At 39.9% G+C, this 20066-nt stretch overlaps 1 protein-coding gene across 4 annotated transcripts in view; it reads left to right on the forward strand.

Moving 5' to 3' along the window:
• Nucleotides 1-20066, forward strand: part of utp3 (UTP3 small subunit processome component) — a 26482-nt gene continuing 6416 nt past the window's right edge. Inside the window, exons 1-14 of one of the 4 annotated variants that reach the window (XM_072245150.1) lie at nt 1-68; nt 1728-1818; nt 5148-5204; nt 5817-5873; nt 7893-8037; nt 8258-8332; nt 11299-11420; nt 13275-13427; nt 14401-14472; nt 14569-14609; nt 15943-16039; nt 16451-16630; nt 17178-17296; nt 19508-19574. In XM_072245150.1, the coding sequence (XP_072101251.1) occupies nt 61-68; nt 1728-1818; nt 5148-5204; nt 5817-5873; nt 7893-8037; nt 8258-8332; nt 11299-11420; nt 13275-13427; nt 14401-14472; nt 14569-14609; nt 15943-16039; nt 16451-16630; nt 17178-17296; nt 19508-19574 (1284 nt within the window). In that variant the 5' untranslated portion in view covers nt 1-60. Of the gene's footprint in view, nt 69-131; nt 189-1727; nt 1819-5147; nt 5205-5816; nt 5874-7892; nt 8038-8257; nt 8333-11298; nt 11421-13274; nt 13428-14400; nt 14473-14568; nt 14610-15942; nt 16040-16450; nt 16631-17177; nt 17297-19507; nt 19575-20066 lie in introns of those variants that run through there. The other 3 variants (XM_072245151.1, XM_072245149.1, XM_072245152.1) reach the window with 3 other exon arrangements.

The following is a 20066-nucleotide window of genomic DNA, read 5'->3' on the forward strand; positions in this document are numbered from 1 at the left end:
CGAAGGTGTTTGCCGGGGGACTTTAAGGATGGGATCACCAGCGACTTCCTGTTGGAGACCATGCGAAGGTAAGAAACAGGTCTGGCTCAAGGGAAGGGACGTTGTTGGAAGGAGAAACGAGTTTTGTTCCGGGGAAGAGGAGGAATGGAAACGATTAAGGGTTTTGTTTTCAGAGGGGAAGCGTTCAGGTCAGGGAGGGTTCCTGGTAACGGAGGCGCGGGAGCCGACGGCGAGGAGATGCGTCACCTTTCTCCGCTTCAGCATCTCGATGCACAAGATATTCCCATAGTGGAGGAACTCAGCGGGTCGGGCAGCATTAATAGAGGAAAATGAGCAGCCGAGGCAGCAAAAAACGCCGACTGTTCATTTCCCTCCGCAGACGCCGCCTAATGCACTAAGTTCTTCCAGCATTTTGTGTGTGTTCTTCAGCTTCGCGAGTCGCTTTACTGCCAACAAGTCTTTATTCGAGAACTGCATGGTGCGCGATCCCACAAATCTGAATGTAATGTCAACCGGATTACTGTTGTAGGGGGCCGCAGATGTTGCACTGTGGCGCAACACATAAAATAATTTCTCCCCTTTGTCTTTCACTTGGATGCAAATCTGAATGAGATGTAAACCTGCATAAATTGAGAACTGTCAGTTAAATTGCAGTTGGTGATTAGAAAGACCTGTTGTCGAGAAGATTTGATGCCTCTCCTCCTTTTCCCATGTCCACTCTCCTTTCCCATCAGATTCCTTCCTCTCTAGCCCTTTACCTTTCCCACCCTCTGGGCTTCACCTATCACCTCCTAGCTAGCCTCCTTCCCCTCCCTGCACCTTTTTAGTTAGGCGTTTTCCACTTTCCAGTCTTGAAGAAGGGTCTCGGCCCGATATGTCGACTGTTTATTCGTTGCCATAGATGCCGCCTAGCCTGCTGAGTTTCTCCAGCATCTTGTGTGTGTTGCTAATAATCTTTCTACTGCTTTGCTAGAATTTTGTGTCCATTTTTTAGAATCTGTTACATTGGCTACTGCAAACAGATCGCTTAATCCCATGATTAAGACTTGTGCTTCACCCCTTTAAGACCTTGATAAACGTCCAATTCAAACCAATCCATTTGAAAGTTTAAACTGCTGAAGGGTCTGGACCCAAAACGTGGACTGTACTCTTTTCCATAGATGTGGCCTGGCCTGCTGAGTTTCTCCAGCGTTTTGTGTGTGATGTGCTAATGATAATGAAGCTCATCTGTAGATACGTTTCAGTCGGGTTTGGAGACAGTGTCATAAAACTTGCTCATTAGGTATAAAGAATACCTGATTTTGTAAATTGCAGTACTGGTCTGCTCATGCTTGTGTAAAGAAACACTAAATTCTGCATGTAAAAAATAGAGGAATATGTGTACATAACCATCTGTGCCAATAACATGTACATTGAAACACACAGTGAAATGTGTTGTTCGTGTTCAGTCTGGGGATGTGTGGGGGCAGTCCACAGTTGTGGCCATGCTCCTGGCGCCAACTTAGCATGCCCACAACCTACTAATTTGGGAGAAAATCAAAACTGCCAGGGGATGCCTACGAGTTCATTGGGAGAATGTACTAACTTCTTGCAAACAGTGGAAGCAATTGAAGCTTGGGTATATCATTGTGCAAAGTAAAAGCACGATGTTACCTAAATTTGTTATTCTTAGAGTAAGTATTTTTAGGTAAATATATTTTTAATTATTGGCTGCTTTGCCCATCTAGTAGAAGAAAACCCAGGCAGCCGCAGAGGCAGCAACAGGATGATGACAGCGATGACCCCAAGAAGTACAGCAAATTACCAAAGCCAGATATTGTGAGTATTAAAAAGAAGAGTATGTGCTAATCCTTTATGTTACTTGCATTACATGGCTTAATGTGACATTGACTTGTATGTGGAAGTGGTTCGATTTACTTCAACTGTGGTTTCAAAGGTTTAGTGACCATGTGCACGAGAGTGTAAATCATCTACACATCGTCCATAGGAAAGATCAAAAGTCATCCATCTTTTTCATTTGTCAGACCCCGCTGTCCTCATCTGCGCCATTTCATTTGGACTATCCATCAGTTATTTTATAATTGAAGCCTGTTGCTTCAATTATTGTGCCTCTATGAAAAGAGCCAACCTGTTGAGTTGAAGGTTGTGTAAAGAGAGAGAACAGGTTGCAGAGCTAAAGGAGGGGATGGTCTGTGTTCAGAGCCGGTGTAGGAAGGGGTGGTCTGTGTTCGGAGCTGGTGTAGCTGGTGTAGTCCTGATGGGCTGAATGACAGTTTTGTGCATGATATCTTTGGAATCAACTCAGCAGCACCTCTGTAACCAGACAGCTTTGGTTCTAATTACAGCAAGAAACTTCCTATGGTTTGTTTATTCCCAACAGTCATCTTCCTATTCTCTCCAACAGTCCAGGTAACTTATCATTTGATAATACCTGTAAATTTCTATTAGGCCACCATGTAATAATAAAATCACCAAAAGCAATGTGGCCTAATGGGTTCCAGCAATCTTAGAATGTTCATATATTTTAGTAATTTTAAAAGGCTTTTGTTTATTAATACAGCCATTGTATGGCAGTTATGGAAAACCATTATATAGTTGCAAAAAAAAGTTTGTGAACCCTCTGCAATTACCTGGTTTTCTATATTAATTACTCATAAAGTGTGGTTTTATTGTCATTAAGTCACAGTAAAAGATGAACACAATCTGCTTTCATGTCCTTGGTGATTACATTGCTTAATCATTCATGGTCCAGGCTGGAAAAAGTCTGTAAACTCTTGTACTTAATAACCTCCTTTAGCAGCAATTACCTCCACCAAACGTTTCCTGTAGCTGCTGATCAGACTTGCACAATGGCGAGGAGGAATTTTAGACCATTCTTCCATACAAAACTGTTTCAGTTCAGCACAGTTTCTGGGATACCTTGTATGAACAGCCCTCTTCAGGTCATGCCACAGCATCTCAATTGGGTTGAGGTCTGGACTCTTGACTTGGCCGTTCCAAGACAAGAATTTTCTTCTTTTTAAACTATTCTTTTGTTGATTTACTCTTGTGTTTTGGAGCATGGTCTTGTTTCGTCATCCAACTTCTATTAAGTTTCAGGTGACCGACTGCTATCCTGCTATTCTCCTGTAAAATGTCTTGATACATTTGTGAATTGGTTGTTCCCTCAATGAGTATAAGCTGACCAGGCCCTAAGTCAGCAAAGCAGCCCCAAACTATGATGCTTCTTCCATATGCTTCACCTTTGGGATGACGTTTTGGTGTTGATGTGCAGTACCCTTTTTCCTCCAAACATAGAGGTGTGCATTTCTGCCAAGAAGTTCGACTTTTGTCTCATCTGTCCACAGAACGTTGCCCAAGAACCATGGTGAAACATCCAGGTGGTCTTTTGAAAACTTGAGACATGCAACAATATTCTTTTTGGGGAGCAGTTGTTTCCTCCATGGTGTCCTTCCATGAACACCGTTCTTGTTCAGTGTTTTTATAATGGACACGTGAACAGAGACTTTAGCAAGTTCTAGAGATTCCTGCAGGCCTCTTGCTGTTACCTTTGGGTTCTTTTTCACCTCCTTCAGCCTTCCACGTTGTGCTCTTGGTGTGATCTTTGCAGGGTGCCCCCTCCTAGAGAGAGTAGCAACAGTACTGAATCTCTTCCATTTGTAGGCAATTTCTCTTACTGTGGACTAAACGCTCGGGTCTTTAGAAATGCTCTTGTAGCCTTTTCCAGCTTCATGCATCTCTGCAATTTTTCTAAGGTCCTCTGAAAATTGTTTTTATTAAGGCATGTTATACATAAACAGATCTTACTTGAGAAGAGCAGGCTCTGTTGGTAAACTGACTTTGTGTGCTGTTTTTGTAGGGCAGGGCACCGCTACAATCCACACTTCCAACCTCACCTCATTGATTGGAACAACTGACTCCAAATAGCTATTGTAGAAGACGTTATCCCAGAGAGTCACATACTTTTTTGGACTAGGCTGTGATTGTTTAAATGGTGCAATGAAAAGAAGTACAATTGTTTGTGTGTTATTAGTTTAGGCAGATTGTGTTTGTCTATTGTCGTGACTTAGATGAAGATCAGACCACATTTTATGAGTAGCTGATGTAGAAAGCCAGGTAATAGCAAAGGGTTCAAACTTCTTGCAACTGTTTTTAAAAAGCATGCTCGTTCAGTCTCAGCTCTCGTACTATTTAGTTTGAGTATACTTATTGAAGGATGTCAAGGGTACCAAGAAGAAATAAATTAATTATATGATGATTCTCATAGCAGTCCAGCTTAAGAGATTTCATTTAAGAACCACAATGAAATGCTTAGATTGTATAAGGAATAACTATTTCCATTGGAGGAGAAAGGGTGTTAAAAGCAGCTTCGGTAGTAATTTTCAAAAGGAAAATGAATAAACATTTTAAGGGCTTAAATTGTCAGGGAATTAGATAGATATAGCAAATAATTTTCAGAGGATCAGTGACTGTGAGGTTTTTGGTTATTTAATACTACCAGCGCCTGCAGTGTTTTGTTAATGTGAAAGAACTAAAGTAGATTCTGAGAACAAAATAGAAACTCCCTGCTGATATCTCTTTAATAATATTTTAAAATACTAGGGTTCAGCACAGCCAAGTTATTGGAGAGATGACAAGTAAGTTTTTTCAGAGGACTGTGTAGCATAGCTGTTAGCACGATGCTACTACAGCTCGGGGCACTGGAGTTTAGAGATCAGTTCTCACATCCTTTGTAAGCAACTTTGTACATTCCTTCCCATGTGAGCGTGGGTTTCCTCCAGGTGTTCTGGTTTCCTCTCACAGTCTAAAGGTGTGGTTAGTAGATTAGTTGCTCATTGTAAATTGTCCTGTGATTAGGCTGGGGTTAACTAGATGGGTTGCTGGGTGGTGCAGAAGGGTGTGTTCTGCGCTATATCTCTAAATGAAATCAATAAATCTTATGGGATCATATTTGCATTCCTTTGAAGAATTGGGAGCAAGTTGATCCAGACTTTTAGTCACTGGTTTTGGAACCATGGAACTTTGAATAGCAATGGATATCTTGCAGACTTTGTAAATTAGGTAATTTTTTTGTGATTATGATGTTGAAGTGTGAAATGGATATGATCATTGTGTTTGGATTTAAGGCACTTATATTTTCCTTGTAGAATTCCTCAGAGTATTATAATGATGATGTTGATGAATTTCACGAGAAGAAATTTGAGGTAAGTGTGAAATACTACATTTGTCTATAATCGTTACAATAAAGGGGGAAAAATAAGACCAGATGAAATTGTGTTAGTTAGTTTCCTGTGATGTTGTGGTAACCAGACAATGGGATTTGTAAACCACAGGTGAAGTAGAAGTAGGGGTTAGGTGTGGAAATAACAGAAGTTCCAGAAATTCAGGAGTTTGATAAATTATTCCACAGCGTCAACTGAAATTCACTGGAAAATCAATGTTGCTGAGGGAAGGAATGTGATATGAAAGTATGACACAATTACAACACAATTGCCATCATAAATGTAAGCATAAGATTTAAAATATTTACAATTAGCAATATTGGGTAGTTTGGGACATAATAATGATAACATATGTATTGCCACACAAGAAATTTGCAGTACATTTTACTGATTTTTCAGTGTGAAATATTGACTATATATGACCTTAAAATAATCTGTATTTGGGGAAAGTTGTAAAAGGAGGAGCAGGAAGACAGCAGTTTTTATACAAGGTAATTTTTAAAGAACACCCAAAGCAGGTTTAGCAGCAGGAGTCCAAACGTGCCTTGATGCTCTTTGTTTGCAGTGTGGATAATCTGCAATTTTGTTTTTCAGAAGCTGCTGGCTGGTGGGCTAACACGTGATAATTTGAGTGAAGATTCACTAGATGAGGTGTGTATGTCCAATTCTGCTGGGCTAATGTCACTCTGTTGTTGGTCAAACTTCTCGGAAAGACTTTCGAGTAATGTCTAAATTCCCTGTTGAACAAGTAAATAAAAATCAATCCAGAATTTTTTTTTCTCCTCATCACTTTGAGGGAAAACAGTAATTGTGGAACATTCCAAAGCATGTTACTGCTAATGAAATAGTTTAAACTCTTGCCTCTGTTGAAATATAGGCAACACTGAACTGCAGCAACTGCTCACAATCAGCAATATGACTATGACTGTATAAAATAAAGAATAATAATGTGGGAGAGTTTCTCTTACTGTGCTTCAAACAAGCTTTCCACTGTTATTTGAACGGCCAGACAACCTCAACTGAAAGATGATAATTATGTTGCAGCACTTCCTTTTCAGGATTGTGCTGAAAAAGTAGCCTAGGTTTCTGTGCTTGTCTCAAGCTCTTTCGTGCACTCTTTAAGGTACTAGAAAGTAGTCAGTTATTCAAACTACCAACAAAGGTCTTGATAGGACCAGAAGACAATGAAACTTGTTGAGAATCTTACTGGAGATCTGTGGGTGTTGCATTTCTGTATGCAGTCCCGGCTGGTGTGTGTGTGTGTGAGAGATGGATGATAAATATGTCATTGTAATTAGATTAGATTATAAGGACACTCAGTCCTCGTTCATTGTCATTTAGAAATGCATGCATGCATTAAGAAATGATACAATGTTCCTCCAGAGTGATATCACAAAAAAAGCAGGACAAACCAAAGACTAACACTGACAAGACCACATAATTATAACGTATAGTTACAGCAGTGCAAAGCAATACCACAATTTGATAAAGAGCAGTCCATGGGAAAGGTAAAAAAAAAAGTCTCAAAGTTCCGATCGACTCCTGATAATCCCCAATAGCAGGCGGCAGAAGGGAGAAACTCTCTCTGCCATAAGCCTCCAGGCACCGACAACTGTCGATGCATTGGAAGCACCCGACCACAGCAGACTCGATAAGTCCATCCAAAAACTTCGAGCCTCCAACCAGCGCTTCGACCCCGTCCCGGCTGCCGAGCAGCAAGCAAAGCTGAGGATTTGGGGCCTTCCCCTCCGGAGATTCTGGATCACACAGTAACAGCGGCAGCGAAAAAGGCATTTCAGAAGTTTCTCCAGATGTTCCTCCATTCTCTCACATCTGTCTCCATCAAATCAGGATTGTGCACGGCACCCTACTTGACAGATTACGGATATCATTCACCGGAGTGGCCGCGCAAGCTGCGTCGTGCTGCCATCTTCTCCTCCTGCTCCTGTGTAATGCAGCTAATGGATTTTCACATTACCAATTTATTCAACTAATAACAAATAAAATGCATGACTTCATTCTACTTTGCTTTTGTTTGCTATAGCCAGCTCAAAGTGTAAACTCTTTTCATCCACTTTCTGCGAACCGTTACTTGAAATTGGTTAAGGTGGCTTTATTTGTCCACCTTATTCACTCACACGCTGTCTCTTAACATGTATGCATGATGTTTCTGAATTGAGATGTATCGTGCATGACAGTATGAGGCTTCATTGGCCCTCCTAAATCTGACAGGGATACTGCAGTCTCCTAAGAACTTGTCCAACCCTTCCATCTACATCAATAATCTGAACCCCTCTTATTGATTTAACTCACTTGATTTGGCATTCTGTATTCCAGAGGGCCTTGAGTGTTCTGCTGTTTATTTGGTGCTATCCGTAGATTTTTACCACTTTACATTTCAGTGAGGGAGAAGAGAAAGCAGCTGTAATATTGAATGAGAGAGTTGGTCCAGAAGACTGTGTGGAATATCCTTTTTCCTATTTTTCATGTACTTGAACTTTCACTGAGTTAAAAGAAAATTGCCGACAAAATCTTGTATTTGATACCGTTCAGTATATATTTCCCTTCTGTTGTCATGCCAGCAAAGATATATTGCTAGAAATTAATTTATTAAAATCATTAACTGATTGGATCAAATATATGGCTACATATTACGTCTTTTTAAAACAGGAAGAGGTGATGCCTCTGGACCTTCCTGATTCTGATGATGAAGATGATGATGAGGAAGAGGCAGAAGCAATGGAAGAAGATGATGAAGATGAATACGAGGAAGAGGTTGACATGGATAGTGACCTTGAGGGCAAATCGGAAGAAGGTTGGTGTAGGGCTGGGGTATTATCAAATGTTGTGTAATCCATCAGATGACTAATTTCTTTCCACATCCAAGCCCACCCTGAAGCTTTTGCGGAGATCTGGAGAAATAATCCATAAATGTTACTCCTAATAACAATCAATATGTGAAGATACTGCTGCAAATGCTGAATTTGTTTCTTCGTAGTAAAACTCATTGTTGCCGCACCTTGTTTCTTTTGCAGGTCTCCCAAGTGCATTGGCCTGGGGACAGAAGAAGAAATCGTATTATAATACTGATTATGTTGATGAGCTTCCTCGTAAGTACTGGAACTTGGCCTCTTGCCAGGTTAGTGGCACTGCGGCCAGCTTTGAGGCTCAGCTGGAAAGCGTAAAGTCAGGCAGAAAAGTGGCGACAGGAGACTCATGAGTCGGGGACAGACAGGTGATTCTGTGCTACGCAAAAGGGACACCACGATCCCAGGTGTTCGGGTTGAGGATGTCTCAGAGTGGCTGCAGACCATTCTCAAGGGAGAGGGTGAGCTGGCTGAGACTGTGGTGTAAATTGGCACCAATGATGTGGGTAGAAAGCAGAAAGAGATCCTGCACAGAGTCTAGGGAGTTGGCAAAGAGGTGAAAAATCAGGACTTTGAAAGTAGTTATCTGAATTACTCCTGGTGTCAGGGCAGGAATAGAATGATAAAACGCATGAATGAGTGGCTGAGGAACTGGTGCAGGAGACAGAGTTTCGGGTTCTTGGATCACTGGAACCTCTTCTGATATAGGGTTGATTTGTACAAGAGGGATGGGTTGCACCTTAACTGGAGCGGAGTCAATCTGGTGGCCGGGAGGTTTGCTAGAACTACTGGGGTGTGGGTAAAACTAGTTTGGCAAGGGGTGTGAACCAGAGCCCCAGGTCAGAAAGTGGAGCGATTTAGAGGAAGGTAGATTTGATGACTAGTAGGAACAGGAAGGAGTGAGGTAATAGATATAATGGGACAGATGAATTGAAGTGTTTGTATATTAATGCTAGGTGTATTATAGGCAAGGGTGATGAACTTAGAGTATGATGTTATGGCCATAACAGTGACTAGGTTGAGAGAGGGACAGGAATGGCTGCTTAATGTTCTGGGTTTTCAGTGTTGTAGAAAAAAAGAGGAAGAGGTAAAAGGGGTGGGGAGAGTGAGGTGTGCTATTAGTCAGTGACAATATCAGAGATGACATAATGGAGGGCTCATCCACTGAGTCGAGATGGGTAGAACTCAAAAATAAGAAAGGTGCAATGATGGGATTATACTATAGACCCCTCCCCCATAGCCCCCAGGACATTGAGGAACAAATATTCAGACAGATTAGCGAGATAGGTAAAAACAGCAGATCTGTTGTAATGGGTGACTTCAACTTTACCAAAACAGACTGGGACCTCAGTGCAAAAGGCTTAGATGAGACAGAATTTGTCAAGTACATCCATTAGGGGATTTGTAACTCAATAGGATCCAACAAGAGGCTGCACTGGACCAGGTATTGAGTAATGAGCCTGGCCAGGTGACAGGGTATAGTGACCACAAACTCCTTAAGTTTTAAGACAGGTGTAGCTAAGGATAAATGTGGACCTTGCAGGAATGTATTAAATTGAAGCAGAGCAAATTATGAGAGTATTAGGCAGGAACTAGAGAGAATTAATTGGGAACAGCTATTTTTGGGCTGACATGTAGAGCCTGCTTAAAGACCAGCTGCATAGAGTACAGGACAAATATGTTCTAGTAGGACGAATGGCAAGGTAAGGGAACTTTGGATGTCGAAATCCAAGGTGGTAAATTTAGTCAGGAAGAAAACAGAAATGTATGTAAGGAAGCTAAAATCAAACAAAGTTCTTGAGGATTATGATGAAGCCATAAAAGATCTCAAGAAGGAATTAGGAAAATCAAAGGGTCATGAAAAGTCTTTGGCAAGTAGCATTAAAGAGAATCTGAAGGCATTTTATACATGCATCAAGAGTAAGAGGATAACTGGGGAGCAAGAAGGATCACTGAAGGATAAAGGAGGGAACATGCTCGGAGGTGGAGGATGTAAGTGCATTCCTAAAAGTGCTTTGCATCAGTATTTACAAGGAGAGGGATGTGGAAAATAGGGACTTCAGTGTGGAATGTGCTAATAACAGGAGTATTTTGAGATAAAGGAGGAGGTAACATTAACGTGGGTAAGTCCCCAGCACCTGATGGGATGTTCCACAGGTTATTGAGAGAGTTAGGAGATGAGGTTGCCGGGGCCTTCATTAATATCTTCATGTCATCTGTAGCCACAAGTAAGGTCCTGCAGGACTGATGAGTAGCTAATGTTGTTCCATTATTTAAGAAGGGAAATTGGAAATTGGACTGGTGCCTCATGTCAGTGAAGCTGTTAGAGAGGATTCCTAGAGATCCATGGCCTAATTAGGGGCAGTCACCATGGCAAGTTGTGTCTTATTAACTTGATTGAGTTTGTATAGAGCTATAATTATCCCTTCTACCTATTTGTTACCATTTATTGGATGTTGTGTTATTTCAAAGTTTATCAGGAGTTGGCAGATTTTGTCATTGGGCTTTCACTGGTACCAGAAGAGAATGCGCATTAAAACATCCTGCGTTTTAATACACATTTCTCTGCTTTTCAATTTGTTTTTATTTCTATAGCTGTTAACTGGATGTACAGAAGGTATTCTGTCCTTCTGTTTTCAAGGACAGCTCAATTTTAGATGTTTTTTCTCCTAAGACAGATGCTTAGTCATTACTGTCGTAGAGAAAGGGGACCACTTGTGAAAATGGGCCTCTTCGTTTCCAACACTCCCGTGGCTAATTGTGGTCTATCTGAACTGAGGCAATGCAAATTCACCATAATGTATTGTAGATTTTAACCATATACTGTAAGCCTGCATTGACCCACAACTTCAGAAATACAACATATTGTCTCTGACTTGTAATTAGATCTTTGAACCAATGGATATTATGGGGTGGTTGAGATTTATAGGAGTGCTTTGTTTTAATTTGATTGACATCTAGTTTGTCTCTGGGTGACGTGCTGGACATACTTTGATGTAGCCAGACTTCACAAACTGGTCCTGGGAGATATGGGGATGCTGAAGTTTAGGAATTTTCACTACTTGCCTTTTAACATGAAAATCCACTGTACAAAGTTTAAAATCTTGCTCAGTTGTGTAACCAACAATCTTGAGAGTGGAATCATTGTATGCAAGGAGATATAGTTCTTTATGGTCTGATCTCAGCGTTTGCTGTTTACACACTTGCAGGTGGAAAGAAACAAGCAGAAGCTCTGGCTGAAGCTGAGGAGGAGGAACAAGAAGCTATAAATATTCAGAAACGGTTGGCAGAAAATCTGTCTGAGGATGACTTTGGACTCGATCTTATTCAGGTAACTGACCAGGCATGTGGAGGTGTGAAAGATTTTGCCACAAGCTTAGACGTGCCAAGGTAATTAGCGAGAACTGTCACTGGAATCAATTTCGTGCATATTTTGGCACAGAATTCTAGCAATTACTAGGCTGCCAGTGACCTGTCTTAACTTATTTCTGAATTATTTCAACTATGTCTGTCTTCTAGGTGTTGGTGGTATTTCTTTCATTTCTAAATAAAAATAGGCATCCGTTAGTCTTGTGAGACCATAGATTTGTGCCTTGGAAGGTTTCCAGGGCGCAGATCCGTGCAAGGTTGTATGGAAGATCGGCAGTTGCCCATGCTGCAAGCCTCCCCTCTCCACGCCACCGATGTTGTCCAAGGGAAGGGCACTAGGGCCGATACAGCTTGGCACCGGTGTCGTTGCAGAGCAATGTGTGGTTAAGTGCCTTGCTCAAGGACGCAACATGCTGCCTCAGCTGAGGCTCGAACTAGCAACCTTCAGATCACTAGACTGATGCCTTAACCACTTGGCCACATTTTTAAAACTTATATTGGATCAGGGTGAATCCACCATTTTCCTGGTTCGTGTTTGGGGTACACCCCTGCTGATCCTTTAAACTCAGTCAAAAAAAAATCCGATCCATTTTTGGCTGCTAAAAATGTTGTAGATTTTAAGGCAGTGTCTTTACAAGACAGGTAACCCAGCCATTATGAGTACTCTTCAGAGATTGTTTGCCTGGCATCAGTGGTGGCATGACCAGGACTTGTGATATGCATCACCTGCTCTCATGGCTTCATGTGACCCTGATCAGGGAAGCTAAGCAGGTGCTACACCTTGCCCAAGGGTGACCTGCAGCAGCAGAGAAAAGAAGTGCCTTAAACCCCCTTTGGTAGAGACACATCTCCACCCTGCCACCCGCTGATTTCCTCCCTAGTAAAAACAAGGTAACCCTCAATGCCTTCTGAATGAGATTAACCATGGTAGTTCAACGACAGGTAGAAGTTTTTTTTTCCCTGTTTAGGATGTACTTTTCTTCTAGCCACTGACTCGCCTATACAGAGATACATTTTTGAAATCTGTTAGAAGGTCAGTGATGAACCATACTGAGTGGTAGTAAGTAGAGACATGGGTGCACCTGAGATGGTCTGGTCTTCTAAACTGCCACTGCACCTGAACCGTAATCTTTGTATTAATTTTGGCTTTTCATTCTTGCCCCCGGAACCTTCTGTATAGGATCTGAATACTTTTTTCCAAATTAGAAGAGTTCTGTGTTCTGGTCCTTTTTTACAGAAGTAAAGTTGTTTTCATCTTAAAACACATATGTACTCTTATTTTACATTTGAGCTCAAAGCTCAATCTGGCCTCATTGATTCTCAACTGTCTACCCAAAAGGCATCTTCATTTGAAGTCTACCCAAAAGGCATCTTCATTCATTTGAAGAACTCCCTACCCTTTTTCTCAACTGCAAATGACAGGAATACGTAAGGTTCTGTGCAAGTGCAGTCAACTTTGTCTGTACTGCTGGTGCTGGAATAAAGGCATGAATCCTAGACAGGAAGTGGTCCTGTTGCTTGTGTTTGATTTTTGTTGCTGACTCCATCAGCTAATCTCAGTCAGGTTAGACTGAGCTGAGGTCTGCTTTGTATTTGGTGGGAAGGAAGTCAGTAATGGTAACTTTCCTTTGACTGCTTTTGAATCTGCAGTGTTTATATGGATCCAGGTGATAAAATTTCCTGCCAGCCTGAGTACAAATAAAGATGAGCATTAGGATGAGATAGTCATAGGATTACTGCTCGTCTGCATTCTGGAATGAAGTAAGGTTTGCTGAAAAAGTAAATTTGATTATTACAGAGTGTTTTCTATTCATAGACATTCGCCCAAGAGCAGGAAGCAGAGAAGGCTTCTGGAAAGGATCTGAAAATTAAAAAAGATTTGAACAAAATGTCCCAGAAAGAGAAGCTGAAGCTGCTGAAGAAGGAGTCACCTGAGCTTCTGGAACTCATCCAAGATTTCAAAGCCAAGGTTGGCTAAGCTTGCTGGTTGCCTGAGTTCACTGAATCGTTTTACTGTTTTCTCCAAATATTGGGTGGCACAGAGAAAAAGCTGAAAATTAATAAAGTAGTAATATAATGTTCTAGAGGTAAAAAAGAATATTTTAATGGATTCTCATTTCTAAAGAACAAGTAATATTATTTCATTGACAGACATGGTGTTTTATTGGTGAGGATTCACAGAGATTTTATAGTGCTAATGTGTTTAGACCTTCTATCCATGCTGAATTCCAAGTGTCATCTGACCTGAGTGTTAACATTCTCAAATGGGAACAAGTTCCTTGGCTGATTTACCACTGCGTGAGATGAAGACCTAACCTTGTGAACATTAATGGAGATGGAATGAGGGGAAAAAGTGTGAAAATGAAGGTTGAATATAGTACAGGATTTGGTTCTTTCAAACTTTGGCATCAGTTACTGTTAAATATTAGGGGATTAGTTAGCTTAGCATTATGCTGATTATACTCTGTAAGTTCTTTTCCTCCAAAGCCAATACTTGTTGCTCCTTGTCTTCGCTGGGAAAAGTTATAGATTATAAAGAAAAAAATCGATTACTCTTGGCTTTTGGGAAAGTACAGGTTTGACATTATTGGTCAGGCTATAACTCTTAACAAGATAAAGAACCGTTGAATTAAAAGGGATCTGAAATGGAGCCTGGATTAGAATGAAATCCTGTTGACTGTCTTTATATTTTAACATTTGTTATTTCTTAAATATAAAATAATTTTCCAGTGATTGTTTAAAGTAATAGGCAAATGGACTTCTTTCCCTTTAAGGCAAAGCATTGTCTGAAGTTTACAGTTGTAGAAATATTTCTGTTTGTGAGTTAACTAGGAAGGAAGATAGTTGGATATTCTGTTTTAGCTATTTGTATATTGCTTATTAGGATTGTTTTAAAAATTTCTGCGAAGCAAACTGATAGTTTTGTGATTTCTTTCTTGCAGCTTGTAGAATTGAAGGATGAGCTGCAGCCACTGATGGAACTGGTGCAGAGTGGTAGGATACCGGCAGAAAAGGTATGCTGAGAACATAAACACGATATGTGGTTGGTGGGGAATCGAGGAGTACAGTGTGCCTTGATTGTATTGTAATAACTTTTGTTCATTTCACAGGATGTCCAGTATGTACAGACAAAGTACCATCTGTATTTGAAGTAAGTTTCTTTGCTATAATTTTAGAGAATCATGACCCTTTCCAGAGCGTGATAGTCTTGGAGATCAAGTAGATTTAATGAAGCCCAATTTCATAGCCATTGATCAGGTGGCTAAGTGGAAATTTCAATGTGGCTGAAAGCATTTTTTGACTAATAATTTAAACAATGCCTTGTGATCTAAGAGTGTCAATGCCATGTTAATATTTTTGTGCATTTCTTGGAAAGATATTCATGTGAACATCTATGAACATGACATTGGCAGACTATATCACGAAAGTGCCAGTATCAATAGGACAGGTGTTCTTGGATGTGACTGGTAGTTTTTTTAAAGAGCCGCCATTCTGATGAAAATTTCAGACACGTAGATCTAGCAGAGAATTGGATGTCCCATTAGCTTCAATTGGATCTCTCGACCTGTGGATTAGGAAATAATGGATAAAGTGGGCTTTTAGATATTCATTGAACTTTTTATTATTATACTTTTTGGTGTTATTATTTCCAAAATAATAATCTGTTATCAAATTTATTGACAGCAACTTTATTTCTTCAGATATCATTTTTAAATTGTTGACAGGCTTTGACACAACAAAACTCTGCCTCTGCCTTTGCCTTACATCAAAGCTGTCAGAGGGCAGGGCTTCTATACTCTGTTACCCAAGGCCCAGTTGATGATCTGCCTCTTTACCAGAGAACTTTAGGTTCAGACCAAGGGAATAATTGTGAAACACAGTTTACTTAAGATTACATACAGTGTATTAGCAAGCTTGCATCTCAGTTGATATTACAGAGCCCCTGCTCATAGAGCCTCGAAAATCTGTAATCAAATGAGCCCCGAGCACTGTCTGGGGCTGCTTGTTAAACGTTCATTATCACACAGTACTCTGATCATTGCCAGGCATCGTTGATTAGTGGTTACACGAAGCAGCTTTCTCATGCAACAAGCACTCCTTTGTTCCTTGCACCTGTCTCACGGTTAGCAGATTAGTTATCTTGCTACATTATTCGCACAGCATGACTAGCCAAGCTGCGAAACAAGTCAGTTAGGTTCTAGCCCTTTTAATGCTGTATAAAATTCCTCACAACAGCCTCCAGCCAATTTGGTTGGCTTTCTGTGTTTGAGCCAGCAGAGAATGATGGGATACATAAATAGTAGCTCCATTTGGTAGGCACATCTAGGAAGACCTTGGAGTTGTATGGAGTTGAGAGCTCTAACATAGAGAATTGGGATTTCTTGTACTGTACCTGAGTTTTATATTAAATAAATTAGAACTGTGGCATACTATACAGAAAAGAGAACACATGTACTAATACTAATGAAGTGTGTGATCTACAGCTACTGCACAAACATTAGTTTTTATCTGGTACTGAAGGCAAAGCGAATCCCAGTTCAGAACCATCCGGTGATTGAGAGACTGCTCAGCTACAGAAATGTGAGTATTATGGAGCTAAGCTAATCCTGGGTCACTAATTTAATATTTTAACCTACTTGTTACTTTTTATTGTTTTTCTTTTACATTGTGCTATCCATGACTAAGGCTATGGGTTCAGTCTGCATTTTTGTTTCCACCTTTGGCATCTTACAAGGAATTATTAGACACCTTATAAGACTAGATGTAGATGCTCATCTCTGCTTTTCTTTGTCTTTCCTTGTCAAACACTCTCCATCCCCAAGGCACATCAAATTCATGAGATGTTCGATGGATTTGATTGAATTATCTCATTGACGTCCCAGGTTACATTATTTGAAGAACTTAATTGCTGGAGAGTGAGGCCTTCAGTTAAACGGTTCCTCAATTGTGGTAATTTACAGAAGGTAACAATAGTGTATTTTATCCTTCTAGCTAATCAATGACTTGCCTCTAGTGGATGTGGAACTGCCATCTGATATCCAGCAGCATTTAAGGCAGAATAATAAAAATCTTAAATCGATTAGTGGAAAAGATCAACATTTCTCCAAATTGAAGAAAATGCCATCTCAAATGAGTAAACAACCAAAAGCTGGACAAAAAACAAAAGTAAAGGCAAGTATAGAAGAGATTGCTGTTAATTAGAGAGCTATGTTGGCTGGAGTCAGGGCTTTATGCTTTGGCTCTTGGTAGAGTCACCCCTACCAAACAGGTCAAAGGGTAGAGGCAAGACTAGATGAATGGTCCACTGGTCCTCTATTTATGGCTAACAACCCTGACTGGTAAAACAGAATTGTTATGGAAACAGCAATGAAGAATCCTTCTACATCTGAGTGCGACGGTATTCCGGAGTCATAATAGGCAGTAGAGAGATCCTCTGAAATGACCTGGGAAACTACTTAATTCAAGAGCATTTGGGGAAAAGGTCACGAATGCTGATCTTCTCAGCAATATGCACACCCTGTGCTTTTAATTTTTTTTAAAAAATCAAAGGGAAAGTACTTATAAGTGTAACATGAACTGCAGGACTTCAAATGATTTTCTTAATGTTTTGTGAAGTTAAATGTTAACAAGTATATCATTTTCTGTAGAATTGCTGTGAAAGGATGTGTTCTGTCTTTTCATTTGTTCTTAAGTATATGGGATTAATGTTTTAATGTAGGTCACTGGTGAGGAAATGTCTAAGGATCTAAAATATGATATGGGTGCTGAAGCAGGACTCCTATATCATAATAGTATGAAAGACACTCTGCCCCAGAAAAGAAAAATGGAAGAAGACAGGTAAGGAATACTTATGCCTTTACATGGGTTTTAAAATATTTCCTGGATAGAATCTAATCAACAGTGACTGTCAAGGGATACTTTGCACACAAGATGACAATAAGTTTCCCAAGTTATTTAATGAGCAAACATTGTACACACAGCACTAGTCTCAGACAGCCCAAAAAAATACACCAACTTAGAGAAGTGCAGATGAATGGATATGTTGGACAAATGCATGATGTTAAATGTATTACTTAATAAGAGTATAGACTTTAAAATAACTAGTAGTATTTATTTTTAAAAATATGAAAGTGCAAGCTTCTCAGGATGTTAGGTAGTAACTATCTCACACATCCAATGTTGGGTCTGCTTGTATCTGCCATGTTATTAGTAGTTTGGAATGGTAACCACATTTATAGATGTCGCTAAAAAGGGAGGTATTGTAATCCTGGGAATAACAGTAGCTGCCATCTTTATAGTTTAAAAAAATGTAGTGTTTAGTGTTGTAAACAAAAAAAATCACTTTATGAGTGGAGAAAACAGTTCATGTTATAATTACTCAACGTTTCTTCAGTTTGATTCTCTGGTAAGGTTGAAATTACACCATATCAGAGAGAGAATCGGGTAACAATGTAAGAAAAAACATAACTTGAGGACGAGTTTGTTCTAATTGTATTAGTTTTTTTAATTTATACTTCCTTGTTCATGATTGCCTCTGTGTCTTTTATTTTGTGATGCTACCTGCTTAAGTATTTTTGAACATGCAAAAAGTGAGCAGGGTTTCCTTAAAGGGAAATCTTGCCTGACCAATCAGTTGGAATTCTTTGAGGAAATAGTAGATAGGATGAACAAAGGAGAGTCAACGGATGTTGTTTACTTAGGTTTTCAGATGACCTTTGACAAGTAGCCGCACATGAGTTTGCTAAGCAAGATTAGAGCCCGTGGTATTACAGGGAAGATACTAGCATGGGTAGAAGATTGGCTAACTGAAATGAGGAAGAGAGGAATAAAGGGGGCCATTTCTAGTTGGCTGCCGGTGACTAGCAGTGTTCCGCAGGGATTAGTGTTGGAACATCTTTTTACATTATATATTAATGATCTGGATGGCAGAATTGATGGCTATGTGGCCAAGTTTGTGGACAATAGAAGATAGGTGGAGGGGTTGACGGTATCAAGGAAGAAGGGACTACAAAAGGATTTGGACAGGTTAGGAGAATGGGCAAAGAAGTGACAGATGGAATACAGCGTAAGGTTATGTACTTGGGTAGAAGAAATAAAGTTGTAGACCAGTGGTTCTCAACCTTTTTCTACGTGTGCCCCACTTGTGACTTCCATTTATTTCTGCGGGTCCCACCCTCCATTAGTTGCTAAAGTTTTTTTTGGTCGAATGTACTAATTATTCTAATATATAGTCAATGTTTATGTTTTAACAGGCTGTAGGTACTGTATGTTAAATATAATGTTACAAGTGTATTTGGAAAATAAAACTATTTCAAAGCTCTGAATAGTATACTTTAATTATAATATATAAAATTCTTCCAAGCACCAGTGAAAAACCACTTAATATTGTCACTTGAAGTATTTAGTGAGATCCTTGTGACTGATGCAACCTAGCAAGTTTTTGAATATCTGATTGCGACTTGGTTAAAGATTATTGAAAATTACCTTTGATTATGTGCTTTTAATAGTTTGACTGAAACCATGTTCAACTAGATACGAAGCAGGAAATCCAATTAAAACAACTGGTTGTTTCTGGCAGATGACCCCACAGCAGTAACTGCATCCTTCATGCCACGTTCTATATATTTTATAACACGCACAGGTCAGTGGAAGGCAAACAAAATCAGCCTCCTGCAGCATATTCGCTGATTGGCCTTGCTACAGACAGCCTCGTCCAATCTGTAATTTGTGATTTGGAGGTGGATTTGGTGTGGGGCAGGCTAGGCTACCTCATTTGCATCATCTAGCATATTTTCCCATTCATTTCATTCAGTTGATTTAGATAATCCTCTTTTTAAATTTATGTATTTTAGTAATTTTCCATTAAGACAGTAAACTTGTCATGGTGCATTCAGAAACTCCTGTCACTGTTAGTTTCTTGTTTCTTACTTGTGGCCCCTTGGGAGGCCATATGGGTCACGTTGCTCAGAGAACCACTGCTCTAAGCAATGGAGCTCCACTCTGACGTGTTTATGTCCCAATGCTTTAACACTGGGTTTTATGTTTCAGTAATGAGAACACTGCCACGGTACGGGAAATGCTTGGTGCAGATGAAAAGAGAAAGATTACTTATCAGGTATCTGAATTGCTTCTAACTTTTTTTTTCTCCTTCCAATATTTTTATGATTAATTTTACGTTAGAATACAGAGTACAAGAAAATATATATCAATACATTATATTAATTATAACTTTGTCATAGTTTGCTATTTTCTGCTTTACTTTAAAGTAAATTTATTATCAAAGTACATACAGTACTGTGCAAAAGTCTTACTATATATAGCCAGGGTGCCTAAGACTTTTGCCTAAGATATTTGTCAATGTGGAGCGGAAGCTGGCATTGTTAATCTGGCTGAGGCAGGTGCTGGAGCAGACACACACAGCCCTGAAACACCAGGCAAGATCATTTGATTCCAAACAATTTGTTTATTGATCATTACAGAATATCTCTTTTGCGCTTCCCCGCTTCCCCGCTCCCTCCCCTCTCCCTTCCCTTTTTCCAAATCATGATTTCCATCTCCCTGCCCACCTTCCCACTCTCAGTCCACAATAGACACCATATCAAAATTA

The sequence above is a fragment of the Mobula birostris genome, chromosome 27, assembly GCF_030028105.1.
Source record: "Mobula birostris isolate sMobBir1 chromosome 27, sMobBir1.hap1, whole genome shotgun sequence".
Lineage (NCBI taxonomy): Eukaryota > Metazoa > Chordata > Chondrichthyes > Myliobatiformes > Myliobatidae > Mobula > Mobula birostris.